Source organism: Microcaecilia unicolor, chromosome 11 (assembly GCF_901765095.1).
Source record: "Microcaecilia unicolor chromosome 11, aMicUni1.1, whole genome shotgun sequence".
NCBI lineage: Eukaryota > Metazoa > Chordata > Amphibia > Gymnophiona > Siphonopidae > Microcaecilia > Microcaecilia unicolor.
This window is the reverse complement of record NC_044041.1, coordinates 69662221-69686098: the sequence shown is the minus strand read 5'-3', so window position 1 is coordinate 69686098 and position 23878 is coordinate 69662221. Positions and strand designations below refer to the sequence as shown.

Below are 23878 nucleotides of genomic sequence, written 5' to 3'. Positions count from 1 at the left end.
ATGCAAGTACACCTCCTTGAGATTAAGGACGGTGAGAAATTCTCTCACGTGAACCGAAGCTATGAGTGCTCTTATTGTCTCCACTCGAAAGCGAGGCACTCAGAGGCAGCAGTTTAGACCTTTGAGATCTAAGACTGGACGAAAGGTGTCTTCCTTCTTTTGGAAAATGATATACACAGAGCATCTGCCGTGTCCCTATTCAGCCTGGTGATCCGGAACAATATCCCGGAGTGCCAGCAAAGAATCTACAAACCACCTGAACCTCGACCGCCTTGGTTGTCTTTCGACAATGAGACTTCAAGAAGAGAGAAGTGACCGGGTGGGAGAACTCCAACTTGTAACCTTCTGTAAGAATATCCAGAACCCACTACTCTGTGATTTTGGACCCACTCCTCCCGAAACTCCTGAAGAAGTCCTCCTACTGGAAGAAGAGAAGAGTGGATCAACCTCACATCATTGCGAAGCTCTGAAGGCATTGGTCGTCCTAGCTAGACTGAGAGAAGGACTTCCTGTCCGCATGAAAGGAAGATTGGCATGCCTAAAAGCGGGACTTCCAACCATACTGTTGACGACCAGGTCAGTACTGTCTGCTGTCTTGAAATAGAGATTGAGAGCCCCCTAAAGACAGCTGTCCAGAGGCTTTCAGCTTATCCTCTGGCAACTGCTGTGGCTCACTTTCCCCCAGTTCTTTCACCACGTTACTGAGATCTTCTCCAAATAGCCACTTGCTCCAAAAGGGCAGTTTAACTATATATGACTTTGATGCTGCATCCGCTACCCAATGCTGCAACCAGAGTTGCTGTTGTGCCGTGACAGCCAAAGATAACAAAGGCCGTAACCCTTAAGATATCATAAATAGCATCCAACAAATAGGTCAACCCCATTTCCAGTCAGTGTTGCTGACTGCTGATGCCACTTCAGGCATGCTCTTGCCACAAATGAGCTGCACACTGTCGCTTGAAGGCCCAAAGAGACCACTTCAAAGGCTTGTTTCAGTGAGTCTTCTAGCTGTAGGTCATTTAGGACAATGCCCTCTTCCATCGGCAAGGTGGTCTTCTTAGTCACCGCTGTAACAAAGGAATCCACCCTGGGAAGCTGCAATTTATCTTTCTCCTCTGGAGCTAATGGGTAGAGGCGAGCTATGGCTCTTCCCACTCTTAACCCCATGTCCAGTGAAACCTATTCTGCTGTAATCAGGTCCTGAATGTCTGGATGCATTGAGAAGGTTTCAGAAGGACCTCTAAGTCCCCTCATGACTGACGAAGATGGAACTCCTGATGTTGAAGCAGAAGGCTCCTCAATGGAAAGCACTGCCAGTGCCTCAGAAATAAGAGTACTGAATTCCTCTTTATGAAACAACCTCAGTGCTTTTGAGTCATCCTCCTCATCAGAGGGAGCTCTCCCTCCTCTTTCCTTCAACGATGGCTCCTCTGGATAGACTGGAGCCACATCAGATAAAGAGGGAGAAGCAGAGATATCCTCATCTGCCAACTCCTGGAGGTCTAAATGATATCTGTTAGGAGCTAGAGGGGTGGTGGGGTGAGAAACTGAAGCACCTTGCAGCAACTCTTGACTGTCTCTGCTTCAGTAAATAGGTCTTTTGTAAGAGCAATATAAATTCTGGAAAAAACAAAGATCCTGATGTGGCTGACTGCTCTGTCCAGCCAGGAGGCTCTAAAATGATGGCTGTGCTCCACGCATGATCAGACAGAGGCTGCTCCTCACTGTCAATCGGCCCTGACAAAATGGTGCCTGCTCCTATGCTCTCCTGCATCAAACTGTACACCAGCCCTGCTGGAAGCCCGGAGGCTCTGGCTTATTCGGATGCTGCGCCAAATCCGAAGATGTGCTGTCGCCGACTGTTTTCTTCATGTCCTGCGGTATTCCCAGCTTGCATGCACTGTAATGCCCTGATGCCATCTCCAACGTTGGATTCATCCTTTGCTTGTATATTTTCCTGTTTGGTCTTTTCTGGCATACAGGATTTCCCTGTTTTATGTCCTGATGCCAGCCAGAGGGTCCCACAGCAAGAAAACTGCTAAACTGCCTCTGCAGGAGTCGCCATTCACCCTGTCACAAGCGCAGCACAACACGTCCCAAGCGGTGAGTCAGGATCCTTCCCCTGCACCATGTAGAACTTGCAGCTCTCCAAGTGGTTCTGAGTCAAAACTTTAGATGGACTAACCACTGCCAGCTGCTCTCCCCAAGCTCGGAGTCTCCACAAGTTTTACCACAGATAAGAATGGCTCACGACTGATACTCTGTTCCATGCTCTCCAGCAAGCTTCTTTCCTTCTCCTTTTAAAAAAAATTTTTTTTTTAAGGTTGTTGTTCTGAAGAAGGAGAGCTCCAGGAAGGAAAGAAGTAAATACACAGGGCACCAGAAACAGGGATCTGAAGACCTCCAGATATGACTCTGCAGACTCAAGCCACCCGCAAAGGTCAACTGGAGACCAGCTGATCAACTGTACCAGGAGCAAATCACTCAGAACCAGAGGCTGAAAAGTGTGCCCATCCACCTGCTGGAGACAGAAAATACTGAGGAGCTGGACTAGATGCCAAGAGAGATTGTCTCAACTCAGTTTTCAGTTCTCTATCCCCACCTGCTGGTTGATGGACACAACTATCCCACAGGCTCTGGAACAGTGGGAAGCTATGTAATGGAAGGCTCCATTTCTGCTGCTGCTCTCCATACTAAGTGGGAGAAGCACCGTGGGGCTCATCTGTCACACTCTGTATGCTGCCTCTCAAGTCTCACAGTCTGAGACTCATGCTACATCTGGGGAAGCAAGGTATATGTGACTGCAATGTGTTCAGAAAGGAGCTCTAGCATTTTGAGAGCTGCTGCTGGTACCTCTTGCTGCTGTGACATGCTGAGAACAAAATCCAAGTGCTGGTCTGATCTGAGCATCAGGCACATCTGATCAGATCTGATGGCACACTGGTGGGGAAAAACTGTGCCAGACTATAAGTTTGCTAGCACATATCTGCCTGCGTCTGGGTGCTAAATTGTGATGGTGACTGTACTTGTCAGTCTCTAGGTGCTATATCATGAGTGTGACTAACATGTCTATGTCCAGGTGTTGGTAGGGGAGGGGAAGCGTGAGTGTCTCTGTCTGAGCACTGAGGGGGTGAGTGTGTGTACATGTCTGCAAGCTGGGAAGGGGTAAGTACCAGTGCAAGTGTTATCAGCCTGTGTCTGGGTGTGAGTGTGTCCGAGTGCAGGATGGTATCAGCATAGGAGTAAGTATGTATTTGTGGATTGGGGGCAGGGGGGTTGTAGCAAAGCCTCTGCCCTAATACAATTTTGGAGATAAATCCATATAGTGAATAATCTGTCAATGATGACTGCTAGCAAGGTTATGTTTATTAATTCACTTGCTATACCGCCTTTCCCAAGAGAATAGAAGCAGTCTACAAATATACATCAAATAAGGGGGAAAAGGAGAAAAGAACTCCTATTATAGCAAAGAAAAGGATAGAAAAAACTGGTCACCACAACATGATACTTGTATAAAGAAAGTGTATTCACCTACTAGTCTGCCCCACAGCAACAAAAGCCCTCTCAAAAATGTGTGTTTATGCTTTGAGTCTTGTACAAGAGCTCTCACAACAAAGAGAGGGTAATAAATGCAATATAAAGGGAGCCAGGTAAAAAGGCTTAGGAAGGGGTGGTGTCTAGCTTGGAATGGGAAACTGATAGAACTAAGAGGTTCTTGTGTTGGGACTGGAAAGCATGAGAAAGTGTACCGGGTATCAAAAACAAGGGCAGGTAAAACGGAATACCAGTGTAAAAAACTTAATGTGTGAGAAGGAGTACTTTGAAATACATTCAAAAAGACAAGGGAACCACACAGAAAACTAATTACAGTATTCTGGATACTCTGCAGTCACTTAAGATCCAAGGACTGAATTTCAGAATATATGGAATTACAGTAAATTTCAGACAGGAAGGTCCAGATTGAGCCCATTTTTCCTTGGGCTGGAACAAGAATGCTCCAGATCTACCTCTTTTCGATAGCATGTAGGAATTCATCAAACGTCCGGAAAGGAGTACCACTTCCCCAGATTCCCAGACGACTCATGTAGATCATGTTCTTTGGCTCAGATGCACCTGATGAAGAAGGAGAGAACCATGTGTCACACTGACAGACTTAAAAGCCCAATGACCATTAATCAACCAATAGTTATCAATCAGTATTATGAGAGGGAGTAGGGTAGCTCATGAGATTCTGAGAGGTGCATTCTCTCTGGGCGACTGTGGAAGTGTGCCATTACCTGTTGCACTGGCGTATACCACCCTGGCAAGAGGCAGCTTGTTCTGAAGATCCAGCACTGCTTTCCCCATTTTTGTGGAACTGGCATTTTTAGCTTTGTGACATTCATCAAACACAATCTAAAGAATGAAAGAGGTAAGGACGAAAACGAGTAGTTGGATGATAGAACACAGATGCACTGCCTGGAAGAGAGAATCAACCTATGTGTTAATATGAAATTATAATATCAGGCACAGAGAGAGAGGAGGGAAAGGAATGCAATATCCACCGTAACATACATAGGAGATGATGGCAGTCAGCGCGTTAGAGAAAGAGGAAATGCACAGTGAAAGCGGGCCAAGCAGGGAAGTGAAACTCAAATCGGATCCCAAATAGGAAAGCTTGGTTTTATGCTTATTGCTCCCTGCCATAACCAATGGATTCCCCCAAGTCCACCTGACTAAATTATTTAGGGGGCTTCTCTTCCAGAAACTTTTGCAGACTTCTTTAAAACCCAACTATGCTAGATGCCTTGACCACATCCTCTGACAACAAATTCCACAGTTTGACTGAGAACAAAACACTTTCAAATAGTATTAGGTAAGTGGCAGATTTTTTTAAAGGGTAAATTACAATTTTCTCTTCATCTGTCCCACCCCACTCCTAATTTTATAAACCTTTATCCTATTTCCTTTCAGTCTTCTTTTCTTCAAGCTAACAAGTCCCAACCTGTGCAGCCTTTTTTCATAAAGGAGACATTCAGTTCCTTTCATCATTCTAGTTTCTCTTCTCTGTACCTTTTCTAGGGCAACCAAAACTCCACATAATAGTCAAAGTATGGTCACAACAAACATCTGTACAGAGACATAATGGTGTTCAGAAGAGAAAGCAAATTTGCCTTTCTTTTTTTTTTTCTACTGCTCCCAAATGCTGAGCTGAGGATTTCCATGATTGCTCACATTGCCTGCAAGATCCTTTTCTTGGGCAGTAACTCTTAATACTGAACCTGACATTATTTTCCCTATATGCATTATTTCATATGCATTAAATTTCATCTCTCATTTTGGGTCTCCTTAATTTGTCTCAAGTGATTCATTCTACTCTGCACTGAGCCATTATATTAGAATTAGTTTGATTGCTTTACCTGTTCCTTTTCCTTTGATTCCAGCTTTCTCTGATTTTTTTTTGGTCCCTTAGCAATGGTGTTTTAAGAATATTTTCTATATTATTCTTCTTTTCTATTGTATTTGGAGTGGAGGGGTAGCCTAGTGGTTAGAGCATAAGCCTAGACATCCAGAGGTGTCCGGTTCAAATCCCACTGTTGCTCCTTGAGATCTTGGGCAAGTCACTTAACCCTCCATTTCCTCAGGTACAAAATTAGATTGTGAGCCTGACAGGAAAATACCCAGTGTACCTGAATATAAATCACCTTGAGCTACTACTGAAAAAGGTGTGAGCAAAATCTAAATAAATAATAATAAAATATTGCTGTACTTCCTTTTCAAAGATTATCTTTGATACATTGCTTTATAGAAAACAAAAAGAAAATTAATCTACAATTTTGACACCTACTCCCCAAGCCTCACAAGTTCTTTCTGCAGTTTCTTACAGTCTGTGTGTGTGTGTGGGGGGGGTTATTTTACTATATTTTTAAATCTTTTTCAACAGTACAAACCAAAATATAACACTCTTGCTTTGTGGGGAAGGTGTAGTAAGGGTTTCCTACAATTGTAAAGTCTGCTTGTATTTTAACTAATTTAAATATTTTTGTATGATTTGCATATATGAGCACTTAACTAATTGCTACCTTTTTCAGAATATAACAAATATATGAAAACTAATCCAGGTACTCAGGTGGCTGTCCACTACCTCCATAGCATATCCAATTTTGTTTTCTGTGGGTGGCAGTATATTCTTGGTTATCACTTAGATAACATTTGACCATCTAGTGGTAGTATGGAGGCCAACTCAGGTTCTTCTAGTATCTTGGATACTATCCCAGTGTACGGTTATGTTTCTGAGGATGAAAGCAAGAATGCAAGATTTTGGCAACTCTGTACCATCAGATGTGCCTAATGTTGAGCTTTAGAAGTTTTTATCCAGAATGGAGGTCACCATGTTGAACTGTCTTTTCAACAGCATTTAACCAGGTAGGAGTGACTCCTACCTAGATATATGCCACTTTCCAGGGCAAGCCACTAAGGATAATGCCGCTGAAAATCTTTGACCACCCTAGCATTATCTGGATGTTTGGACAGTTCAGGGGTGCAGCTGGAAGTTATCCAGGTCTTGCTGATATTCAGTGTGGGCAGCTACATAACTATCCAGATACGTCAATACAGCAATACACTGTTATTAACTAGGTAGACTCGAAAAACCACTGTTCATACATGTCCTAACATCTGGATAGTTATCTAAATGGCACTCAGATAATTTTGTCAGCTACCTTATACCTGGAAATTCAGCACTTGTACCCAAGTACAGTCTTGTGCTGAATATCTGGGTATAAATTTAAATTAGATTATACAAATAATTATATCTCACCAACATCTATTTAAATTCAAAAATGTATTGAATCAACAGAGAGGGTAATCAGCATACATAAAAATTACACAGACAAAAAAAGCAACACTGGGCCTTTAAGACTGAGATAACAGGAGTATTTTATTATTAAAGGACCTGACACGGGCTGTGTGCCTCAGGGGTCAGGGTTTGAATGTAAATAGAGTAAAATGTATATGTATCCAATTCCTCCGAATTTAGACAGAAAAAATCCTAAAGCCGAGCATGTCTCTCAGAAATGACAGCCGCAATGTAGGTAGAAACTCCTGTTCTTAGCCTTGTATTTTGCAAAAGCAAATTCTAAAATCCTGCAGCAACTCTGACTGTCCCTGCTTCAGTAAATAGGCCTGGTGTAAGAGCAATATAAACTCCAGAGAAAACAAAGGTCCTGATGCAGCTGAATGTTCTGTCCAGCCCTCAGACTATAAAATGGAAGCTGTGCTCCATGTCTGATCAGACAGAGGCTGTTCCTCACTGTCAATTAGCCTGACAAAATGGCACCCATTCCTGTGCTCTCCTGCATCAAACTACGCACAGGCCCTGCAGGAGAGCCCGAAGTCCCTGGCATATTTGGATACTGTGCAAACCCCAAGACGTGCTTGCTGCCGACCACTTCTTCCACATCCTGCAAGATTCCTGGCTTGCATGTACTGCAGTGTCCCGACACCAGTCAGTGGGTCCCACTGCAAGAAAACTGTGTAACTGCCTCTGCAGGAGTTGTCATTCACCCTGACTGTTACAACTGCAGCACAATGCAGTTCCAAGTGGTGAGTCAGGATCCCTCCCCTGTACCAAGTAGAACTTGCAGCCTTCCACGCAGTTCTGAGTCAAACTTTAGTCAGACATACCATTGCCAGCTGAAGCTCACAGTCTCAACAAGTCTCAGTCCCATGCTTTCCAGCACAACTTGTCTCTTTTCTTTCTTTTTTTTTTTTTTGTTTAAAGGTTGTTGTGCTGAAAATGGACAGCTTCAAAGGAAACAGGGGAGAGGTGAAGGGAGGGAAGAAGTAAATTTATGAGGCACCACAAACAGGGATCTGAAGACCTCCAGATATGATTCTGTAGACTCAAGCCACCTGCAAAGCTCAACTGGGAACCAGTTGACCAACTGTACCAGCAGCAAATCACTCAGAACCAGAGGCTGAAAAGTGTGTCCATCCATCTGTTGGAGGTAGAAAATACTGAGGAGCTGGACTGGATTCTGAGAGATATATCTCAGCTCAGTTTTCAGTTCTCTAGCTCCACCTGCTGGTTGATAGACACATCTCTCTCACAGGTTCAGAAATAGTGGGAAGCTCTCTAATGGAAATGACCATTGTGATTTTTCTTCAGCACCCTGATCAGGGTCCATATATCAACCAGCAGCATAATATGAAGAGCGTAGAAAAGATATGTGGTAAGTGGAATGAGCAATTCAGAGCCGATGCTTAAGTTCAGAATAATGTAGGCAGATTATAAATATAGATCACAAGCTAGAGAAAAAAGGGGCATCCTAAAGAGCGTATTCCGTAGGCATATATGCACAATAGTCCACAGAATCATCTACGGACTCACACCAGATTACATGACGGAACTTACTGATCTACCAATAAGAAATGTGACGAGAACAGCAAGAACCTACCTAACCCTTCACTATCCCAATTGCAAAGGTATAAAATATAAAATCTTCACATGCCACCAGCCTCTCGTTTATAGGCACACAACTTTGCAACTCACAGAAAACTACCTACAATTCAGAAAAAAACCTGAAAACACATCTTTTCAAGAAGTCTTTCCCCCGCTGGATCTGCCTAATCCCACGCCACCACACATCACGAAAAGTTCAGAAATGGAAAACAATAATATTAACCTCTCTCACAATATGCTAATATATCAACCTAAGCATTCATTGTACTTCTGTATTATGTACTAGACTTCTACAAATCTAAATTTTGTAACTGCCTTTTTAGCAATATGTAAGCCACATTGAACCTGCCATACGGTGGGAAAATGTGGGATACAAATGCAATAAATAAATAAATAGGACAAGACCAAGGAGAATGAAAGCTAAGAAATAAGAATTATCTTACCCATGACTGGATGCAAAGCACCAATGATATAAATAATAGACCAGAAAGGAGCGGTAGTCAAAAAAACAAGACCACACTTAAACTTTTAACATTTGGTTGTCAGTGCAACAAAGTCCTGTATTAATGCAGAGCTAGTGAGGAATGTGAAATAAAAGGAGTAATGTAGGAAGTGCAGAAGTGGCAGAAATTTTTAAGAGCTGGAGATGATGTAAAGTGTCATGTGAGACCACAGAAACAGTCATTAAAGTAATCCAGCTGTGAAAAAGGAAAAAAAAATGTTTCTCTCAAAAGGATACAACTCCATCAAAGTTATTCCCACACCAGTCCAAAATCTGCTTTATTCTGGTCCTATGCTGCCCACCAGCCTGACTCTCACCAATCAAAGCAGAGTATGTGGCGAAAAGGACTCCTAAGGTAGTAGTGTCACCATACTTTAGCTGCAGGAAGACCAAAAGAGAGACAGTATTATGTCCCTGCTCTATATCCACTATCCTAACAGGCACAATGGTACCCCTTTAATTCTCAATGCAGTCCACTCTGGAATATATAGTACAACTTCCTCTGTATGAAAAATAGAAACACAGAGGTGTTCTTAGCCCATCCAGTTTGCCCATTTTTGCCTGGCTGCTGTACTGTCACAGACTTTACTGAGTCTCTGGTCGTCTTCTTCCTGTTCTAAGGGCTCTTCTGTGTATATCTCATACATGCTTGACTTTTTCCACAGTTCTGGTTCCCATAACCTCCACTAGAGTCTGTTCTACACGTCCCTATCCTCTTAGTAAGAAGTATTTTCTCCCATTGTTTTTCAGCCTAATCTTATACTAAACCCACAATGCTTCAAAATAGGAGTAAAAAACAAGACCAGTTTAAACACATCCCAGTAAATGTGTAACCTCCCCCCCCCCCCAACTTCATTTCATTTATTTTTTTTTTACCAGCCAATGCTGGTCTTTGCTGAGCTTCCAACCTCCATTTTCACCATACCTTGTTCAAAGCATGAACAGGAATGCAGGCTGCATCAATATCCTTTAAGTCCCTCTCTGCATCATATTTAAGGTCATTAGAAACACTGAACCTGGAAAAGAAAGCACCAAGTAATGAGACAGGGGCAGAGCCTGTGAAAACAGAGAAAAGTCAAGCAACAGCTGACATGGTAGAAAGAACACATGGCAGCAGTTCACACAAGAGTCTTACCAGAGGGACTTTTTCCTCCCCTTTAGGTAGTTTTCAAAGATGATGGCAGCAACAGTTCTACCCTTTCCCACACCAGCACCATCCCCAATCAGAAATCCTGCTCGCTGGCCACTGGACAAGATAACTTCATGTTGCTATAAATGCAAAACTAGAGTCAGTTCTCTGCTGCAAACCTATGGACTGCACAAAAAAGTCCTCCATTCATCCTGCAGTAAAGTTACCTGGGGGATAATAATCAAAACCGCCCATGTTAGTGCCAATTCCACATGTGCTTTTATCAACAGACTTTCCATCAATAATCAAAGCAAAAGTCCACACAGGCTTAATGCCCCTGGGAAAATAAGCTGCAAGACTACTGCTAGAGGCCACAGCAGCCATTTTTACTATGGAGCCGCTAGGGGCAGGAGTGAGTGGGATTTGCTCCTGTCCCCATCGTCCCGCTGGACTACCAGGAAGTTGAGGTGGGCCCGAGGGTGGGGATGGGAGGGGGTCTTTATTTGTCAGGGGTGGGGGTGGGAGAGGAGTGCTAACTTGTCAGGAGACTTGGAGGGGAGACATGGACACAGGACTTCTGTGGGCCTGGCTAAATATTGTCTGGCACTCGCATAAGGGCCAGCAGCCTGACACACTCCATTCGGCTGCTGATATTCAATGCTGATACCCGGACACAGCTTGACATCAAATATTTGGCCCTAATTATGCTGACCACCGCCAGCTGAATACTGACCAGTTAGAAACCTAATTTAGGAGGCTAAAATCGAGGAGTTCAGCCTTTTAATTCAAATATCAGGCCCCATGTGCATAGTGTTTTGATTATAGGAAGTTATGCAAATTGTTCACTGTTCTGTACCAACTTTCTCCCCTCCCCAGGTAAAAATAGGCATACTATTGAATGTGTGCACTGTTACCTTTTGGACAGAAAGAGCTTTCATTTTCAAAGCCACTAGCTGTCTTAAAATTGCACTCTTTTACCACCATTTAGTGGTACGTTTTGAGAAGGACTGGATAAAAAGGTAATCTACACTCATTATCTTCCAAAGATAATCAATCTATATAACAAGCAGTTCATAAGTACTTTGTACTCATGGCAAGTTTCCAAGTGAAAGTACATGCATACACTCTTTGAAAATAGATAAAGTCTACAGATAAGAAGCACTGATAGACTTTGTTCCATGGCGAGAGTTTGCGAATTCCCTCTAAACAATCCAGCAGTACCCACTCCTTTCTGTTAATATCTACTAAGAGTGAAAAAATGTGGCAAGGGTGATAAATAAGATACAGGAAGATGAGAATTAAATACACAGCAGGTCACAATGGGGGACAAAGTTTACCTGGACACTCTCCAGTATCTCATACATACACAGGATGAGGATAGAGCTTACCTGGACACACTCTCTCCAGGATCTCACAGACACCCACTGGGAAGACATAGCTTACCTGAACACATGCTCTTCAGGATCTCACACACGTACATTCAGTAGGACAGGGAACACCTAGTATTATGCTCTCTGGGATCTTACACACACAGCAGGACAGAGTTACTTGGATACATACTCTAGGAGATAACACACACATACAGGGGCTATCTGAATAAATTCTTTCCAAGATGACATATATAAAACACAGCAGGATCACAGGGTATACTTGGACATATGTTCTTCAGGATCTCACACACACACATTTATATCATACCTGGCAGGCATATATAATAGCCTCCAGCTGTAGTGCCGAAAGGGACCCATTGTCAGCTATGGAGCTGGGGAGGGACAGGGTGTAAGTGATGTCAGGAGGGGGGACGCTGGAGAGGGTACTTGTTTCTACCACACGATCCGGATGATGCTTTCCAATTTTTGCTGAAATGAAAGAAACCAGGAAGGAAATGATCATTCCTGTGTCTCATGAAATGTTTATGCATACCTGCTCTAAAATGTGACTGCAGAAGAAGAGAGAAATGTCATCTTCTCTGGTGAGAGGTGCTAAAACTCACACTTTGAAGGAATATAATCTGCATAGGTTTCTGTGTGGCCAAGCTCCTCTGCCTCAGCTTCATCGTCCTCCTCCTCTTCTGCATGATTCTGAGACTAAAACACACACACACACAAAAAGACAGATTAACTATTAGAAAGAACGATCACCATCTGCCCAACATAAAGGCCCAGGTGCTGCTAAATTTCAACTGTCCCTCACAGTGCTCCATCCTCTAGACACTTAGGGGCCCTTTTACTAAGCCGCGTAAGCTTCTACCCGCACCCAACGCGTGCCAAAGTGGAGTTACCGCACGGCTACTGCGTGGCTCTTGCGCTAATTTCATTTTTGGTGCACGTCCGATACGCGCGGCCAAAAAATAATTTTTATTTTCTTCCGAGCGTATCGGACGCGTGCCAAGTGGTATTTGGCCTGTGTAGGTCATTATCGCCTGGTTACCACGTGAGACTTTACCACTAAGGTCAATGGCTGGAGGTAAGATCTCAGACCCAAAATGGATGAACGGCAATTTTCATTTTGCTGCATGTCCATTTTCGGCAAAAATTTTAAAAAAGGCCTTTTTTACAGGTGCGCAGAAAAATGATTCTGTGTGCACCCAAAACCCGTGCCTAAACTACCGCAGGCGATTTTTCAGCGCACCTTAGTAAAAGGACCCCTTAGAAACCCATTACTCCCCAAAATGCTTTACCCAAATCTATTTACATCAAAAATGTAATACATCAATACAGCATAACATCATACCTCACCTGATAGCTTACAAGAGGTGGTGTGTTAATGATAAGAGCCAAGTCATCCAAACTTTCTAATCCTGAGAAATGCCTGGTGGGAGAGAAGAGCTGAAAGAAAAAAAAAATAGGCATATGAATGAAAAAACTCAAAGACTTATACCATCAATATTCCAGAGGAAGAATTCTTACCCATCCAAGCACAAGAGCTGAACATAAGAGTGCCCTCATTCTAAGTATGGACAGGTCCTGTGGAGGGGGTGGGGAGGTTTAAATGGTGGCGTTCACAGTCCAGAACAAAAGCAATACTCCTTGCTGAAAAACCTATCTGGTGTCTACAAATTTCATAAATGCAGCCAACAGCACTGCTGAGAGCTGATGCTCAGTAAGTCCGCACCTCAGCACTCAATATCCGAAGTGGCTCAGGTAATATCTCAGAGCAACCGGTGGATACTGACTTTTGGAATTGGACCCGAGCTTTTTCTATGCAGGTATTGCAGTACATGCATTGAATCTGTGAATGTATTGTGAAAACCTATGTGACCCCCGATGAAGGTTTTTCCGAAACTTGGCCAGGTTGGGTCCTGTTTTCATTAAAGTTGACATTTGGATAAACTCTTGCATTGTTTTGTCCTTCCTTGGATTGCTGCTGCTGCTGTTTGGTTGCCAGATCAACTTATACCATCCTAGAGTCTTTTTTAAAAAATTTCCTCTCGGCTCTATGGCTACATAACTCTATTTTATCCTCCAAAAATGCAAAGGAGGTTAATGGCTGTTGCATAGCATAATTTTGAATGGTTATGTATCACTTCAGGTCTTGCCATAAATAAAGACATCCCATCACCACAAGAAGAGGAATGGCCAGCAGGAAAAAGAAGGGCTGAAGTGAAACATCATTTAAAGTACTGTGTACAATTCTGGAGGCCGTACCTTCAAACAGATATTTATTTATTTGTTACATTTGTATCCCACATTTTCCCACCTATTTGCAGGCTCAATGTGGCTTACATAGTACCGGAGAGGAGTTTGCAGACTCCGGTGTAAACAAATACAGATTTGATGTTGTGGTAAGAATAAAGTTCATGTGGTACAGCCACTACTGATCCTAGGGCAAGCAGTGGCTTCTCCCATATCTATCTCAATAGCAGACTGTAGATGTTTCCTCCAGGAACTTGTTCAAACCTTTTTTAAACCCAGATACGCTAACCACTGTTACCACATCCTCCAGCAACGAGTTCCAGAGCTTAACTATTCGCTAAATGAAAAATATTTCTTCCTATTTGTTTTAAAAGCATTTCCATGTAACTTCATTGAGTGTCAACTAGTCTTTGTACTTTTTAAAAGAGTAAAAAAATAATCGATTCACTTTTACCCGTTCTAGACCTCAATCATATCTCCCCCTCAGCAGTCTTTTTTCCAAGCTGAAGAGCCCTAACCTCTTTAGCCTTTCCTCATATGAAAGGAGTTCCATCCTCTATCATTTTGGTCACTCTTCTTTGAACCTTTTGTAATGCAGCTATATCTTTTCTGAGGTACGATGACCAGAAGTTGAGGTTGCATCATGGAGTGAAACAGAGGCATTATAATATTCTTGGGCTTATTTACCATCCTTAATAATTCCTAGCATCCTATTTGGTTTTTTGGCTGGCGCCGCACACTTGACAGAATATTTCAGTATATTGTCTACAATGACACCTAGATCTTTTCCTTCGGTGCTGATCCTAAGACTAGCATCAGATAACTATGATTTGGATTACTCTTCCCAATGTGCATCACTTTGCATTTGTCCACATTAAATTTCATCTGCCATTTGGATGCCCAGTCTTCCAATTTCCTAAGGTCTTCTGCAATTTTTCACAATCTGCATAAAACAACTTTGAATAGTTTTGTGTCATTTGCAAATTTAATCACCTCACTTGTTCCGCTTTCCAGATCATTCATAATATGTTAAATAGCACTGGTACCAGTTCAGATCCCTACAGCACTCCACTATTCAACCTCTGCCATTGAGAAAACTGGCCATTTAACCCTACCCTCTGTTTTCTAATACTATTAGTAATCATTTCTATAGTGCTACTAGATGTATGCAGTGCTGTACACATTATATATATACAGATACTTGGTCCCTAGTGGGCTCACAATCTTAAGGGATTTTTTTTTTGTACCTGGGGCAATGGAAGGTTAAGTGACTTGCCTAGGGTCACAGGGAGCTGCAGTGGGAATTGAACCCAGTTCCCCATAATCAAAGCCCACCGCTGCTGTTATTTGCTGGAGCTGGGCTTCAGAAAATGGAGATGCATTTTTGTGCAGCGCGGGCGCTATTTTGTCTTTGGCTCCGCAGACCCTGCTTGTTTCCTTTCTCGCTGGTTTAGAGGACATTGCACCAGCCGGGCTGGATAAAAATTTGTCTATACACTGGCACCATGCTCTCTCACCTGTTGAAATCAAGGAGTCAAGGTAACATGTAAGAAAAATGGCTTAAGGAACCTGCGGAGCAAAGCAGAAACCTGACTGCTCTACTCAAAACATCATGTGGTCTTCAAACAGTGCATTATAAAATCTCTATCACACTTCTCAGTATTTCACACCTGCATTACTCAGGAATAAAATCTGCCTGCAGAGATTTTGCGCTGAGGATGCAACTGGACTGCTGTGCCAGTGCCATGATTTCCAGTCTACAAATGGTTCCTCCTCTTCCTTATAAGAACACATCAATTGTTTCCATGTACTGCTGGTCTCTGTAAAGCCAGATGTGCATTTACCAGAGTTGAAACTCTTCATGTTCTGAATGGATCTGGTGTCACTTAAGGATGCTGTGGAACTGACTGGTAGTCACAAACATCCTCTAGCCCAGACCTTGACAAAGTTTCTTGAGATCTAGGAGCCAGCAGATGAAAGGTCCCTCAAACAATCTGTTATCCCTACAAAAGTTGAGTAACTGGTAGGGTTGTGAGGAAGAGAGTTTGAGAGAGCTCTCAGCTGTTGATTCCTACGTTTTTGTGACTCCATCTCAGATTTATTACAGCCCCTTTAGGATCTGATTTGCACAGTTCCTCCCCCTCCCTCCACAGACATAAAATGGGATGTCATATCTCCAAGTGCCCAGATCCCCACAAGCCTCTTCCTCTGTTGCCCCAACCCTGTCTCCATCAACTGTCCTCTCTCAATTCCCCCCACCCTGTCCTCAACCAATCTCTCTCATCCCTCTACCTTCTTCCTACCAGGGCCGTGCCTAGGGTCTCTGGCGCCCCCCTGCAGCCTATCAGTTGGCGCCCCCCCCTGCAGACTATCAGTTGGTGGCAGTGGCGGCGGCGCCGCCCCCCCCCCCCCCCCCCCCCATGAAAATGATCGCTCACCACTTGCCACACTGACAGGAATTGTCAGCAATATTCTTAGAAAGAAATTGCTATACATTGCAAAATAAGATAGCAGATGTAAATTCTCAAAGTGGACATATTCCAAACACTAAAATGAAAATAAAATGATTTTTTTTCTACCTTTGTTGTCTGGTGACTTTCTTTTTCTGATCATGCTGGCCCAGTATCTGATTCTGCTGCTATCTGTCCTCTTAACTCCGTTTCCAGGGCTTCCTTTCCATTTATTTCTTTCCTTTCCTCCTTTCTTCTTCATTTCTGGTCCTCAGCTTCTGCCTATTTTCTTCATCCATGTGCAGTTTTCTCCTCTCTTCCTTTTCCCTCATTTCATCTCCTTCATCTCTCTTCCCTCCCCTCTATGTCCAGCATTTTCTCCTCTCTCCCTGAGCCCTGCCCTCCCAATCCATGCCCATCCATGCTCCTCTGTCCCCTGCCCCCTCCATTCATCCCTTTCCAGCAATTCCCCTTTCTCCCTGAGCCCTGCCTTCCCAATCCATGCCCATCCATACTCCTCTGTCCCCTGCCCCCTCCATTCATCCTTTTCTAGCAATTCCCCTATCTCTCTGAGCCCTGCCCTCCCAATCCATGCCCATCCATGCTCCTCTGTCCCCTGCCCCCTCCATTCATCCATTTCCAGCAATTCCCCTCTCTCCCTGAGCCCTGCCCTCCCAATCCATGCCCATCCATGCTCCTCTGTCCCCTGCCCCCTCCATTCATCCCTTTCCAGCAATTCCCCTCTCTCCCTGAGCCCTGCCCTCCCAATCCATGCCCATCCATGCTCCTCTGTCACCTGCCCCCTCCATTCATCCCTATCCAGCAATTCCCCTCTCTCCCTGAGCCCTGCCCTCCCAATCCATGCCCATCCATGCTCCTCTGTCCCCTGCCCCCTCCATTCATCCCTTTCCAGCAATTCCCCTCTCTCCCTGAGCCCTGCCCTCCCAATCCATGCTCCTCTGTCCCCTGCCCCCTCCATTCATCCCTTTCCAGCAATTCCCCTCTCTCCCAATCCATGCCCATCCATGCTCCTCTGTCCCCTGCCCCCTCCATTCATCCCTTTCCAGCAATTCCCCTCTCTCCCTGAGCCCTGCCCTCCCAATCCATGCCCATCCATGCTCCTCTGTCCCCTCCATTAATCCCTATCCAGCAATTCCCCTCTCTCCCTTCCATGACCCCCCTCGCATCCATGCTCCTCTCTCTCCTTGATGTCAGAAGAAGGCGGAACACAGCGAAGGGAAGGCTAGAGACGTCGGGAGCGCCGCCTCCTTCCCTGACGCTGCGCTGCCGGAACCGCCACCAAGGAGGTAAATTTAAAAAGAAAAGGGATGTTGCGGGAGGGCGAGCGAGGTGAGCATGGTACGGCAGCGCCCCCCAGAGGGAAGCGCCCCCCTGCCATGCTTACCTCGCTTACCGGGTTAGCACGGCCCTGCTTCCTACCTAGTTTCTCATTGCCCCACCCTCATCCATAGCAGTCTCTTTTTCTCAAGCTTCCTCTTCCTTAGCAGTCTCAACCTTCTCCCCTCAGCCAGCCATTTCCCATAATCCCTATTGCCCTACTCAGCCACCCATGCCCCTCCTATCCCAGTAACCAACCTGCTGCCTCAGCCAGCTTAAGCCAGCTGCATCCCCAGACTCCTGCCTTCTCCCCCTCACCCCATCAGGTGCTGCATCTAAAACTGTTGCTCCTTTCTGGCCAACACCAAATGGCTCTCAGTGAGTTTGGACTAGGTGGTTCCTGAACTTCTATGCTGATCTCATAGACTAGTGAGAGCAGCGTAGGAGTTCAAGTTCTATATGGTGCTGATGGGAAAGGAAAAGCAGTTTTGAAGTGCTGGCTGCAGTATTATCTGGATAATAATGCATAAAATTCTAGGGCACCACAGTAAAATTCCTGATCATTATGGCAAGATGGTACATAAGATCTGTCAAGTATGGAACTGGTTGATTTTGAAATTACCTCATTTTGGTTTGGAAGTTGCTGGGGTGTGATGTCCCATATGGTTGGCACTTCGTTTAGGACGTCAGCTGGCAGAAATTCCTGTGCATCAGCTATGTCTGACAAAGAATCTGCAGGAGATGAGAAGATGGAGTGGTTGGAGAGATCATCGAAGTATGAGTCCTGAAAAAGAAGAACAATTTGTTATAGACACTCAGCCCTAACCCTATGACCAGGAACTATCTGTGTCACAGTAAGGTGCTATGTCAATCACATGCACATCAAAATCAGACGCAAGAATGTGTAAGGAGAAGACATGGACAGGATGGTTCACAGCCAACACAGAAAAAAACTGGTAAAATAGACACATTCAGATTTTGCAGTCACATATCTCATTGCTGGGTACAACTTGCTGACACCAGAGGCCTGTATACAGAAAGGCACGATAAGGAAGCACGCCTTATCCACTGGAAATTGTTGGTACACTATAACATCACTGTAGCAGAAAAACACACAACCTGACAGAACTGTGGAGAATGAAGAACTTGAGAATAGGAATGTTCCTTGCCAGATCACATTATAAGATCAGTGCAAGAAAACCATCCACAGTGATAAAGAAAAAAAAAAAAAAGCACAAGCCATGGAGAAAGAGATCCTCAAGTACTAACCAATGCAATCAGAGACTAAGAAAATGTGGCAGAAAGATAAAGGAATTGTGCCAGTTATGAGTGCCACTGACCCAATTAAAAAGGATCCAAGTGCATCTTCATAGGATGCCCATATGTATTACACCATATGAACTCCAGGAAGCAGCTCTCTCTGTCACAATGCAAGCATGGAGATAACATTAGAAGTAAACTTAAGAGACCAAAACCACACCCCACATGCCCTGGGTTAGGAGCAAGCTTAATGGAGTGGAGGACTGGCCTAGTGGTTAGAGCACCGGTCTTGAAATCCAGAGGTGGCTGCTTCAAATCCCACTGCTGCTTCTTGTGATCTTGGGCAAGTCACTTAACCCTCCATTGTCTCAGGTACAAACTTAGATTGTGAGCCCTCCTGGGACTGAGAAATATCTAGTGTACCAGATTGTAACTCACCTTGAACTACTACTAAAAAAGGTGTGAGCAAAATCCAAATAAATAATAATAATTTCTTGTTCTTGTGGTGGAGGTAATTTTATTATAGGGCATTTATAACATTTTTCAAAATGTGTCTTTTTTATGCCCATTTTTATAAGGCAACATAGGCTTCCAGAACTATCCCAGCAGCACACAAATGCTCTTGTACAAATTTATACCTTCTCTGAAAAAGAAGCAACTCTGTGTGTATACTCGTAAGCCAGGGCTTTTCAACCCTCTCCTAATGACTAAGCCTAAATCAATGGGCCTCCAATATATGCAAATATATCTTCTTCATAATCATTATTGATATCCTAAAAACCTGGCTGGCTAGGTGCTCCTCCAGGAGAGGGTTGAGAAACACTGCTCTAACAGGCAGATGATCAAAAGCAAACACCGGCGCTAGAGGCTGTTAGGGCCATACTCGCGCCGGCGTTTGCTACCGCCCCATGATCAGAGCCCCTTATGCGGGTCTTTTCCATGTGCTAAGGCCATTTTTACCGGAGACCAGGGGCCTATCTGCATGGGGCCACAGGGGCCTGGGCCCCCGCAGATTTCGCCCTGGACCCCCCTACCGTCGCCAACCCTCCCCGGCCATTGCTGTCGCCTACCTTCGCTGGCGGGGGACCCCAACCCCCGCCAGCCAAGGTCCGCTTCCTCCTGCCGCTGCCGGCTGCCTTTAAAAGAATTCCTTCAGCTGGCGGGGGACCCCCAACCCCTGCCAGCCAAGCCGAGGTCCTTTCATTTCTTCCACTGCAGTCTGCAAAGCTGGCGCCGAAAGTTTCTTCTGAGTCTGACGTCGCTGCACGTTGCCGTCAGAAGAAACTTTCGGCGCCAGCTTTGCAGACTGCAGTGGAAGAAATGAAAGGACCTCGGCTTGGCTGGCGGGGGTTGGGGGTCCCCCGCCAGCTGAAGGAATTCTTTTAAAGGCAGCCGGCAGCGGCAGGAGGAAGCGGACCTCGGCTGGCGGGGGTTGGGGTCTCCCGCCAGCGAAGGTAGGCGACAGCAACGGCGGGGGGAGGGGGATCGGCAATGGCGGCGGCAGCAGTGGAGGCGGGGGGGGGGGCTATAATGTGCCCCCTCACTCTGGCCCTGGCCCCCCCTACCGTCGCAGTTCAGATACGCCCCTGCCAGAGACCAAAAATGGCCAGTTTTCTATTCTTATATCAATGGCCATGCGCTAATGTTGCCATTAGCGCACAGCTATTTTAAAAAAGTTACCATGTGAGCACTTACTGCCACCATTTTGTAGGTGATAAGAGCTCATGTGGTATTCCTGTGCTAACCAGTGAGCGCAAATGTAGATGAGCTGTATAGCGGAGGAACACCCACTCTCTGCCCCTGACATGTTCCCTCAAAAAATATTTTATTTTCAGCGTGCTATTAATGCACACACATTTGGCAGTTACCACAGGACTCCCGAGTGCATCCTGCAATTATGCCATTTTAAGCTGTGTTAGGCACATATTAGTGTCAAACTCAGCTTAGTAAAAGGGCCCTTATGATAGCACACAGCATGCTACTCACAGAAGCAATCCGAGAACAAGAAAACGTGGCAAATATTTCCCATTGTTTGGGTTCCACAAGCTTGATTAAACATCTGGACAGGTTGAATATACATGTTACATCTTATGAACTCCTGAAGGAAGCTCTTTTTGGTACAATGCAAGTACTACAGTATTATTATGATGACTTTATGTTGATTTTTAGAGGCATTTATGCCTTGAAAATTTGATGATTGTTGATGTAAATGTCAGTGATTTTATTTCTAGTGTTGTATATTATAACTATCTATCTATCTATATATATATAGATAGATCTAGATCTATCTATTATACACACATATAATATTTATATTTGTGTATGTTTGATTGTGAACTGCCCAGAATTGTAGATAGGGAAGGATATACATTTTTTAAAATAAATTTGAGAGACTGAGATCTTATGCCATATACCCTGGCCTAAGAGTGAGGTTCATTACTGTCATGTTATGTGCAAAACTCATCCATTGGAGATATTACCCCCCAAATAAGGCTCAGTCCTATTGTAGTAATCTGCACAAAACTAACCATTTGGAGATTCAATCCTAAGACTCCTAGTTTTAAGGCTACTATTTATTTCCATGTTAATTTTTCTAGAGAACCTTTCCCTTTCCTTATCTCTGTAACTTCAGGAACATAGATTAAAGCCTGTTTGTTAATGTTTTAGATATGTACATTTTGAGCTTGAGAAAATCTCAATTCCACCAGCACCTTAACTTCTAACCAAGATGCTTCAAGAAAACTGTTAAGTGTGCAGGAATGGTAATACCTCCACATTGCTCTAAACCCAAAACAGCAGAACAGGAAACCCATAAGTCCAAACAGACTGATTCTGGGGGCACTGCGAGATTCATTCACCCTCATTGCCCGACCACAGCCTAGGTATGGGTAACACCACAGGCCAGGTACAGTTGTAGCAGGAGCAGTGTGAGGTTCACACTCACTGCCCCAACACAGGGGAGGTACAGGAGCATTGTAAGATTCATACACATTCACAGCCCCAACGCAGGACAGGTACAGGAGCAGTGGGAGCACTGTGAGGTTCATACACACTTGCAGCCCCAACCCAGGACAGATACATGGGCAACAGGAGCAGTGCAAGATTCATACACCTTCACAGCCCCAACACAGGCCAGGTACAAGGGCACTGCGATATTCATACAACCTCACCCCCACTGCAGGATAGGTACAGGGCAGCAGTAGCAAAACCTTAAAATGAGAAATTTGTAGTTAATAAAGCCACTCTTGAGAACAAAATCATTAACAGCACAACAAGAAGGCTGAATTGCAGATGCCCACAACCTCCACTTCCTACCCTGACCTAAGTCCACTCTTCATTAAGCATGGGTAAGTGTGCATGCTGATAATCTGTGTACATTCTGTGAGGTTAAGGGTCTTTTAAGGACAGACAGTCACCATCAAACTCTGTCAGAATTCCATGATAGGAAGTGGTCATTCAGACATACTCTGCTGTCAGAATCCTTTAAGTGGAAGTGGTCAGCCTGGCATAGTGTATATCATAATTCCACAAGGGGAGGCAATCACTCCAGCATACTCTAATGATGTTAGAATCCTGTAAGAGAAGGTAGTAACTCCAGCACACTTCAATAGCATCCCATGCAGGAAGTGGTCACTCTGGTATACTGTGATATTACTTCTACTACTTATTTCTATAGCGCTACAAGGCATACGCAGCGCTGTACACCATACACAAAAAGACAGTCCCTGCTCAAAGAGCTTACAATCTACATAAGACAGGCAAACAGACAGAACAATAAGGGTAAGGGAATAAAAAGGTGAGGATAAAAGGACAGGGCAAGTGGGTAGTAGTTAGGAGTCAAAAGCAGTGGTAAAGAGGCGGGCTTTAAGTTTGGACTTGAAAATGGTCAAAGACGGGGCTAGACGTACAGGCTCAGATATTAGAATCCAGAAAAGGTAGGTGGACATGCCAAAATACGCCAATGTTAGAATCCCATGAAAAAACGAGGTCACTCCAGTATATGGTGATAACAGAAATCAGAAAGGGGAGATGGTCAGAATCCTGTAACCTAAGTGGACATCTTGGCATACACACTCCAATGCTATGAGAGAGAGCTAATCACAAATACTTCAATTTTGGGCCTGAATAACTGGAAAGACTACTTCCTCCAGCACTCCCTTTATCAGGAATTAAATATGTTACCAACACCAAACTTTGATTTTTTTTTTATTTGCTTATTATACCACCTTGTACAAACATATTAAAACAGCTTAAAATAATACATTAAATACACAAAAAAATATTAAAATAATAAAAGAACCATAAAAACAAATTACAACAACAAGGTCTCTAAACTTGGTGTCATGTGGTTCTCCCACCTGGAGCAGGGAGACAACACTTAGTGACCCATGTCCTATCCTTAGGACCTTACCCATGAAAAGAGAAAAACTGTGTGTTCAGGATCATTCCTGTACCAAAAGGTTTGATCCCATGGAGGAACAACCAGTGCTCGGGGGAATTTCTGTTTCCTCCTCCACCCGATTCCTTTCAGGTGAGTAATGGCACAGAAGTCTAACGGCAGGCCTGACTCCAGGACTCAGTAAATGAAACTTACACCGACTATCCCCAAGCAGTGAGCTGCTGCAAAATGCTAATGGGTCCATAAGCCTGGAAATGGTCTCTTTTTACTGGAAAGGAAACACTTCATAAGATCTGTCAGTTCTGGAGGAAAACAGATATGACCAAAAGTCACTTATATCTGTAGAGCTTCACTCAACATTTAAAACATGTCAGAATCTGTACTGGCCTTCTACATAGGCAGTGTTTTTTTAAGGGTGTGGCTCAGCAGTACTAGTATTCGATGTAGCAGGAGTATTGCTACAGAGCGTAGCTCAGCAGTACCAGTATCACTATAGAGTGTGACTTTGAAGTACCAGTACTTGATATAGCAGAAGTATCACTACAGAGCATGGCTCAGCGGTACTAGTACTCGATGCAGCAGAAGTATCCTACAGCACATATTTCAGCTGTTATCAGTACTCAGTGCAGCAGAAGTATCGCTACAGAGCGTGGCTCAGCAATACCAGTACTTGATGCAGCAGGAGTATCACTAGTTGCTTTCTTTTCCTTTTCTCAGCTCAA

At 44.2% G+C, this 23878-nt stretch overlaps 1 protein-coding gene across 1 annotated transcript in view; it reads right to left on the bottom strand.

Annotated features, from left to right (window-relative positions):
• The window catches only part of SBNO2 (strawberry notch homolog 2), a 216497-nt gene that overhangs the window by 65033 nt on the left and 127586 nt on the right, over positions 1-23878 (bottom strand). Inside the window, 9 exon segments of the mRNA XM_030219853.1 lie at positions 4008-4113; positions 4278-4395; positions 9183-9323; positions 9871-9961; positions 10081-10214; positions 11773-11933; positions 12068-12161; positions 12813-12902; positions 18120-18281. Of these exon segments, the coding sequence (XP_030075713.1) occupies positions 4008-4113; positions 4278-4395; positions 9183-9323; positions 9871-9961; positions 10081-10214; positions 11773-11933; positions 12068-12161; positions 12813-12902; positions 18120-18281 (1097 nt within the window).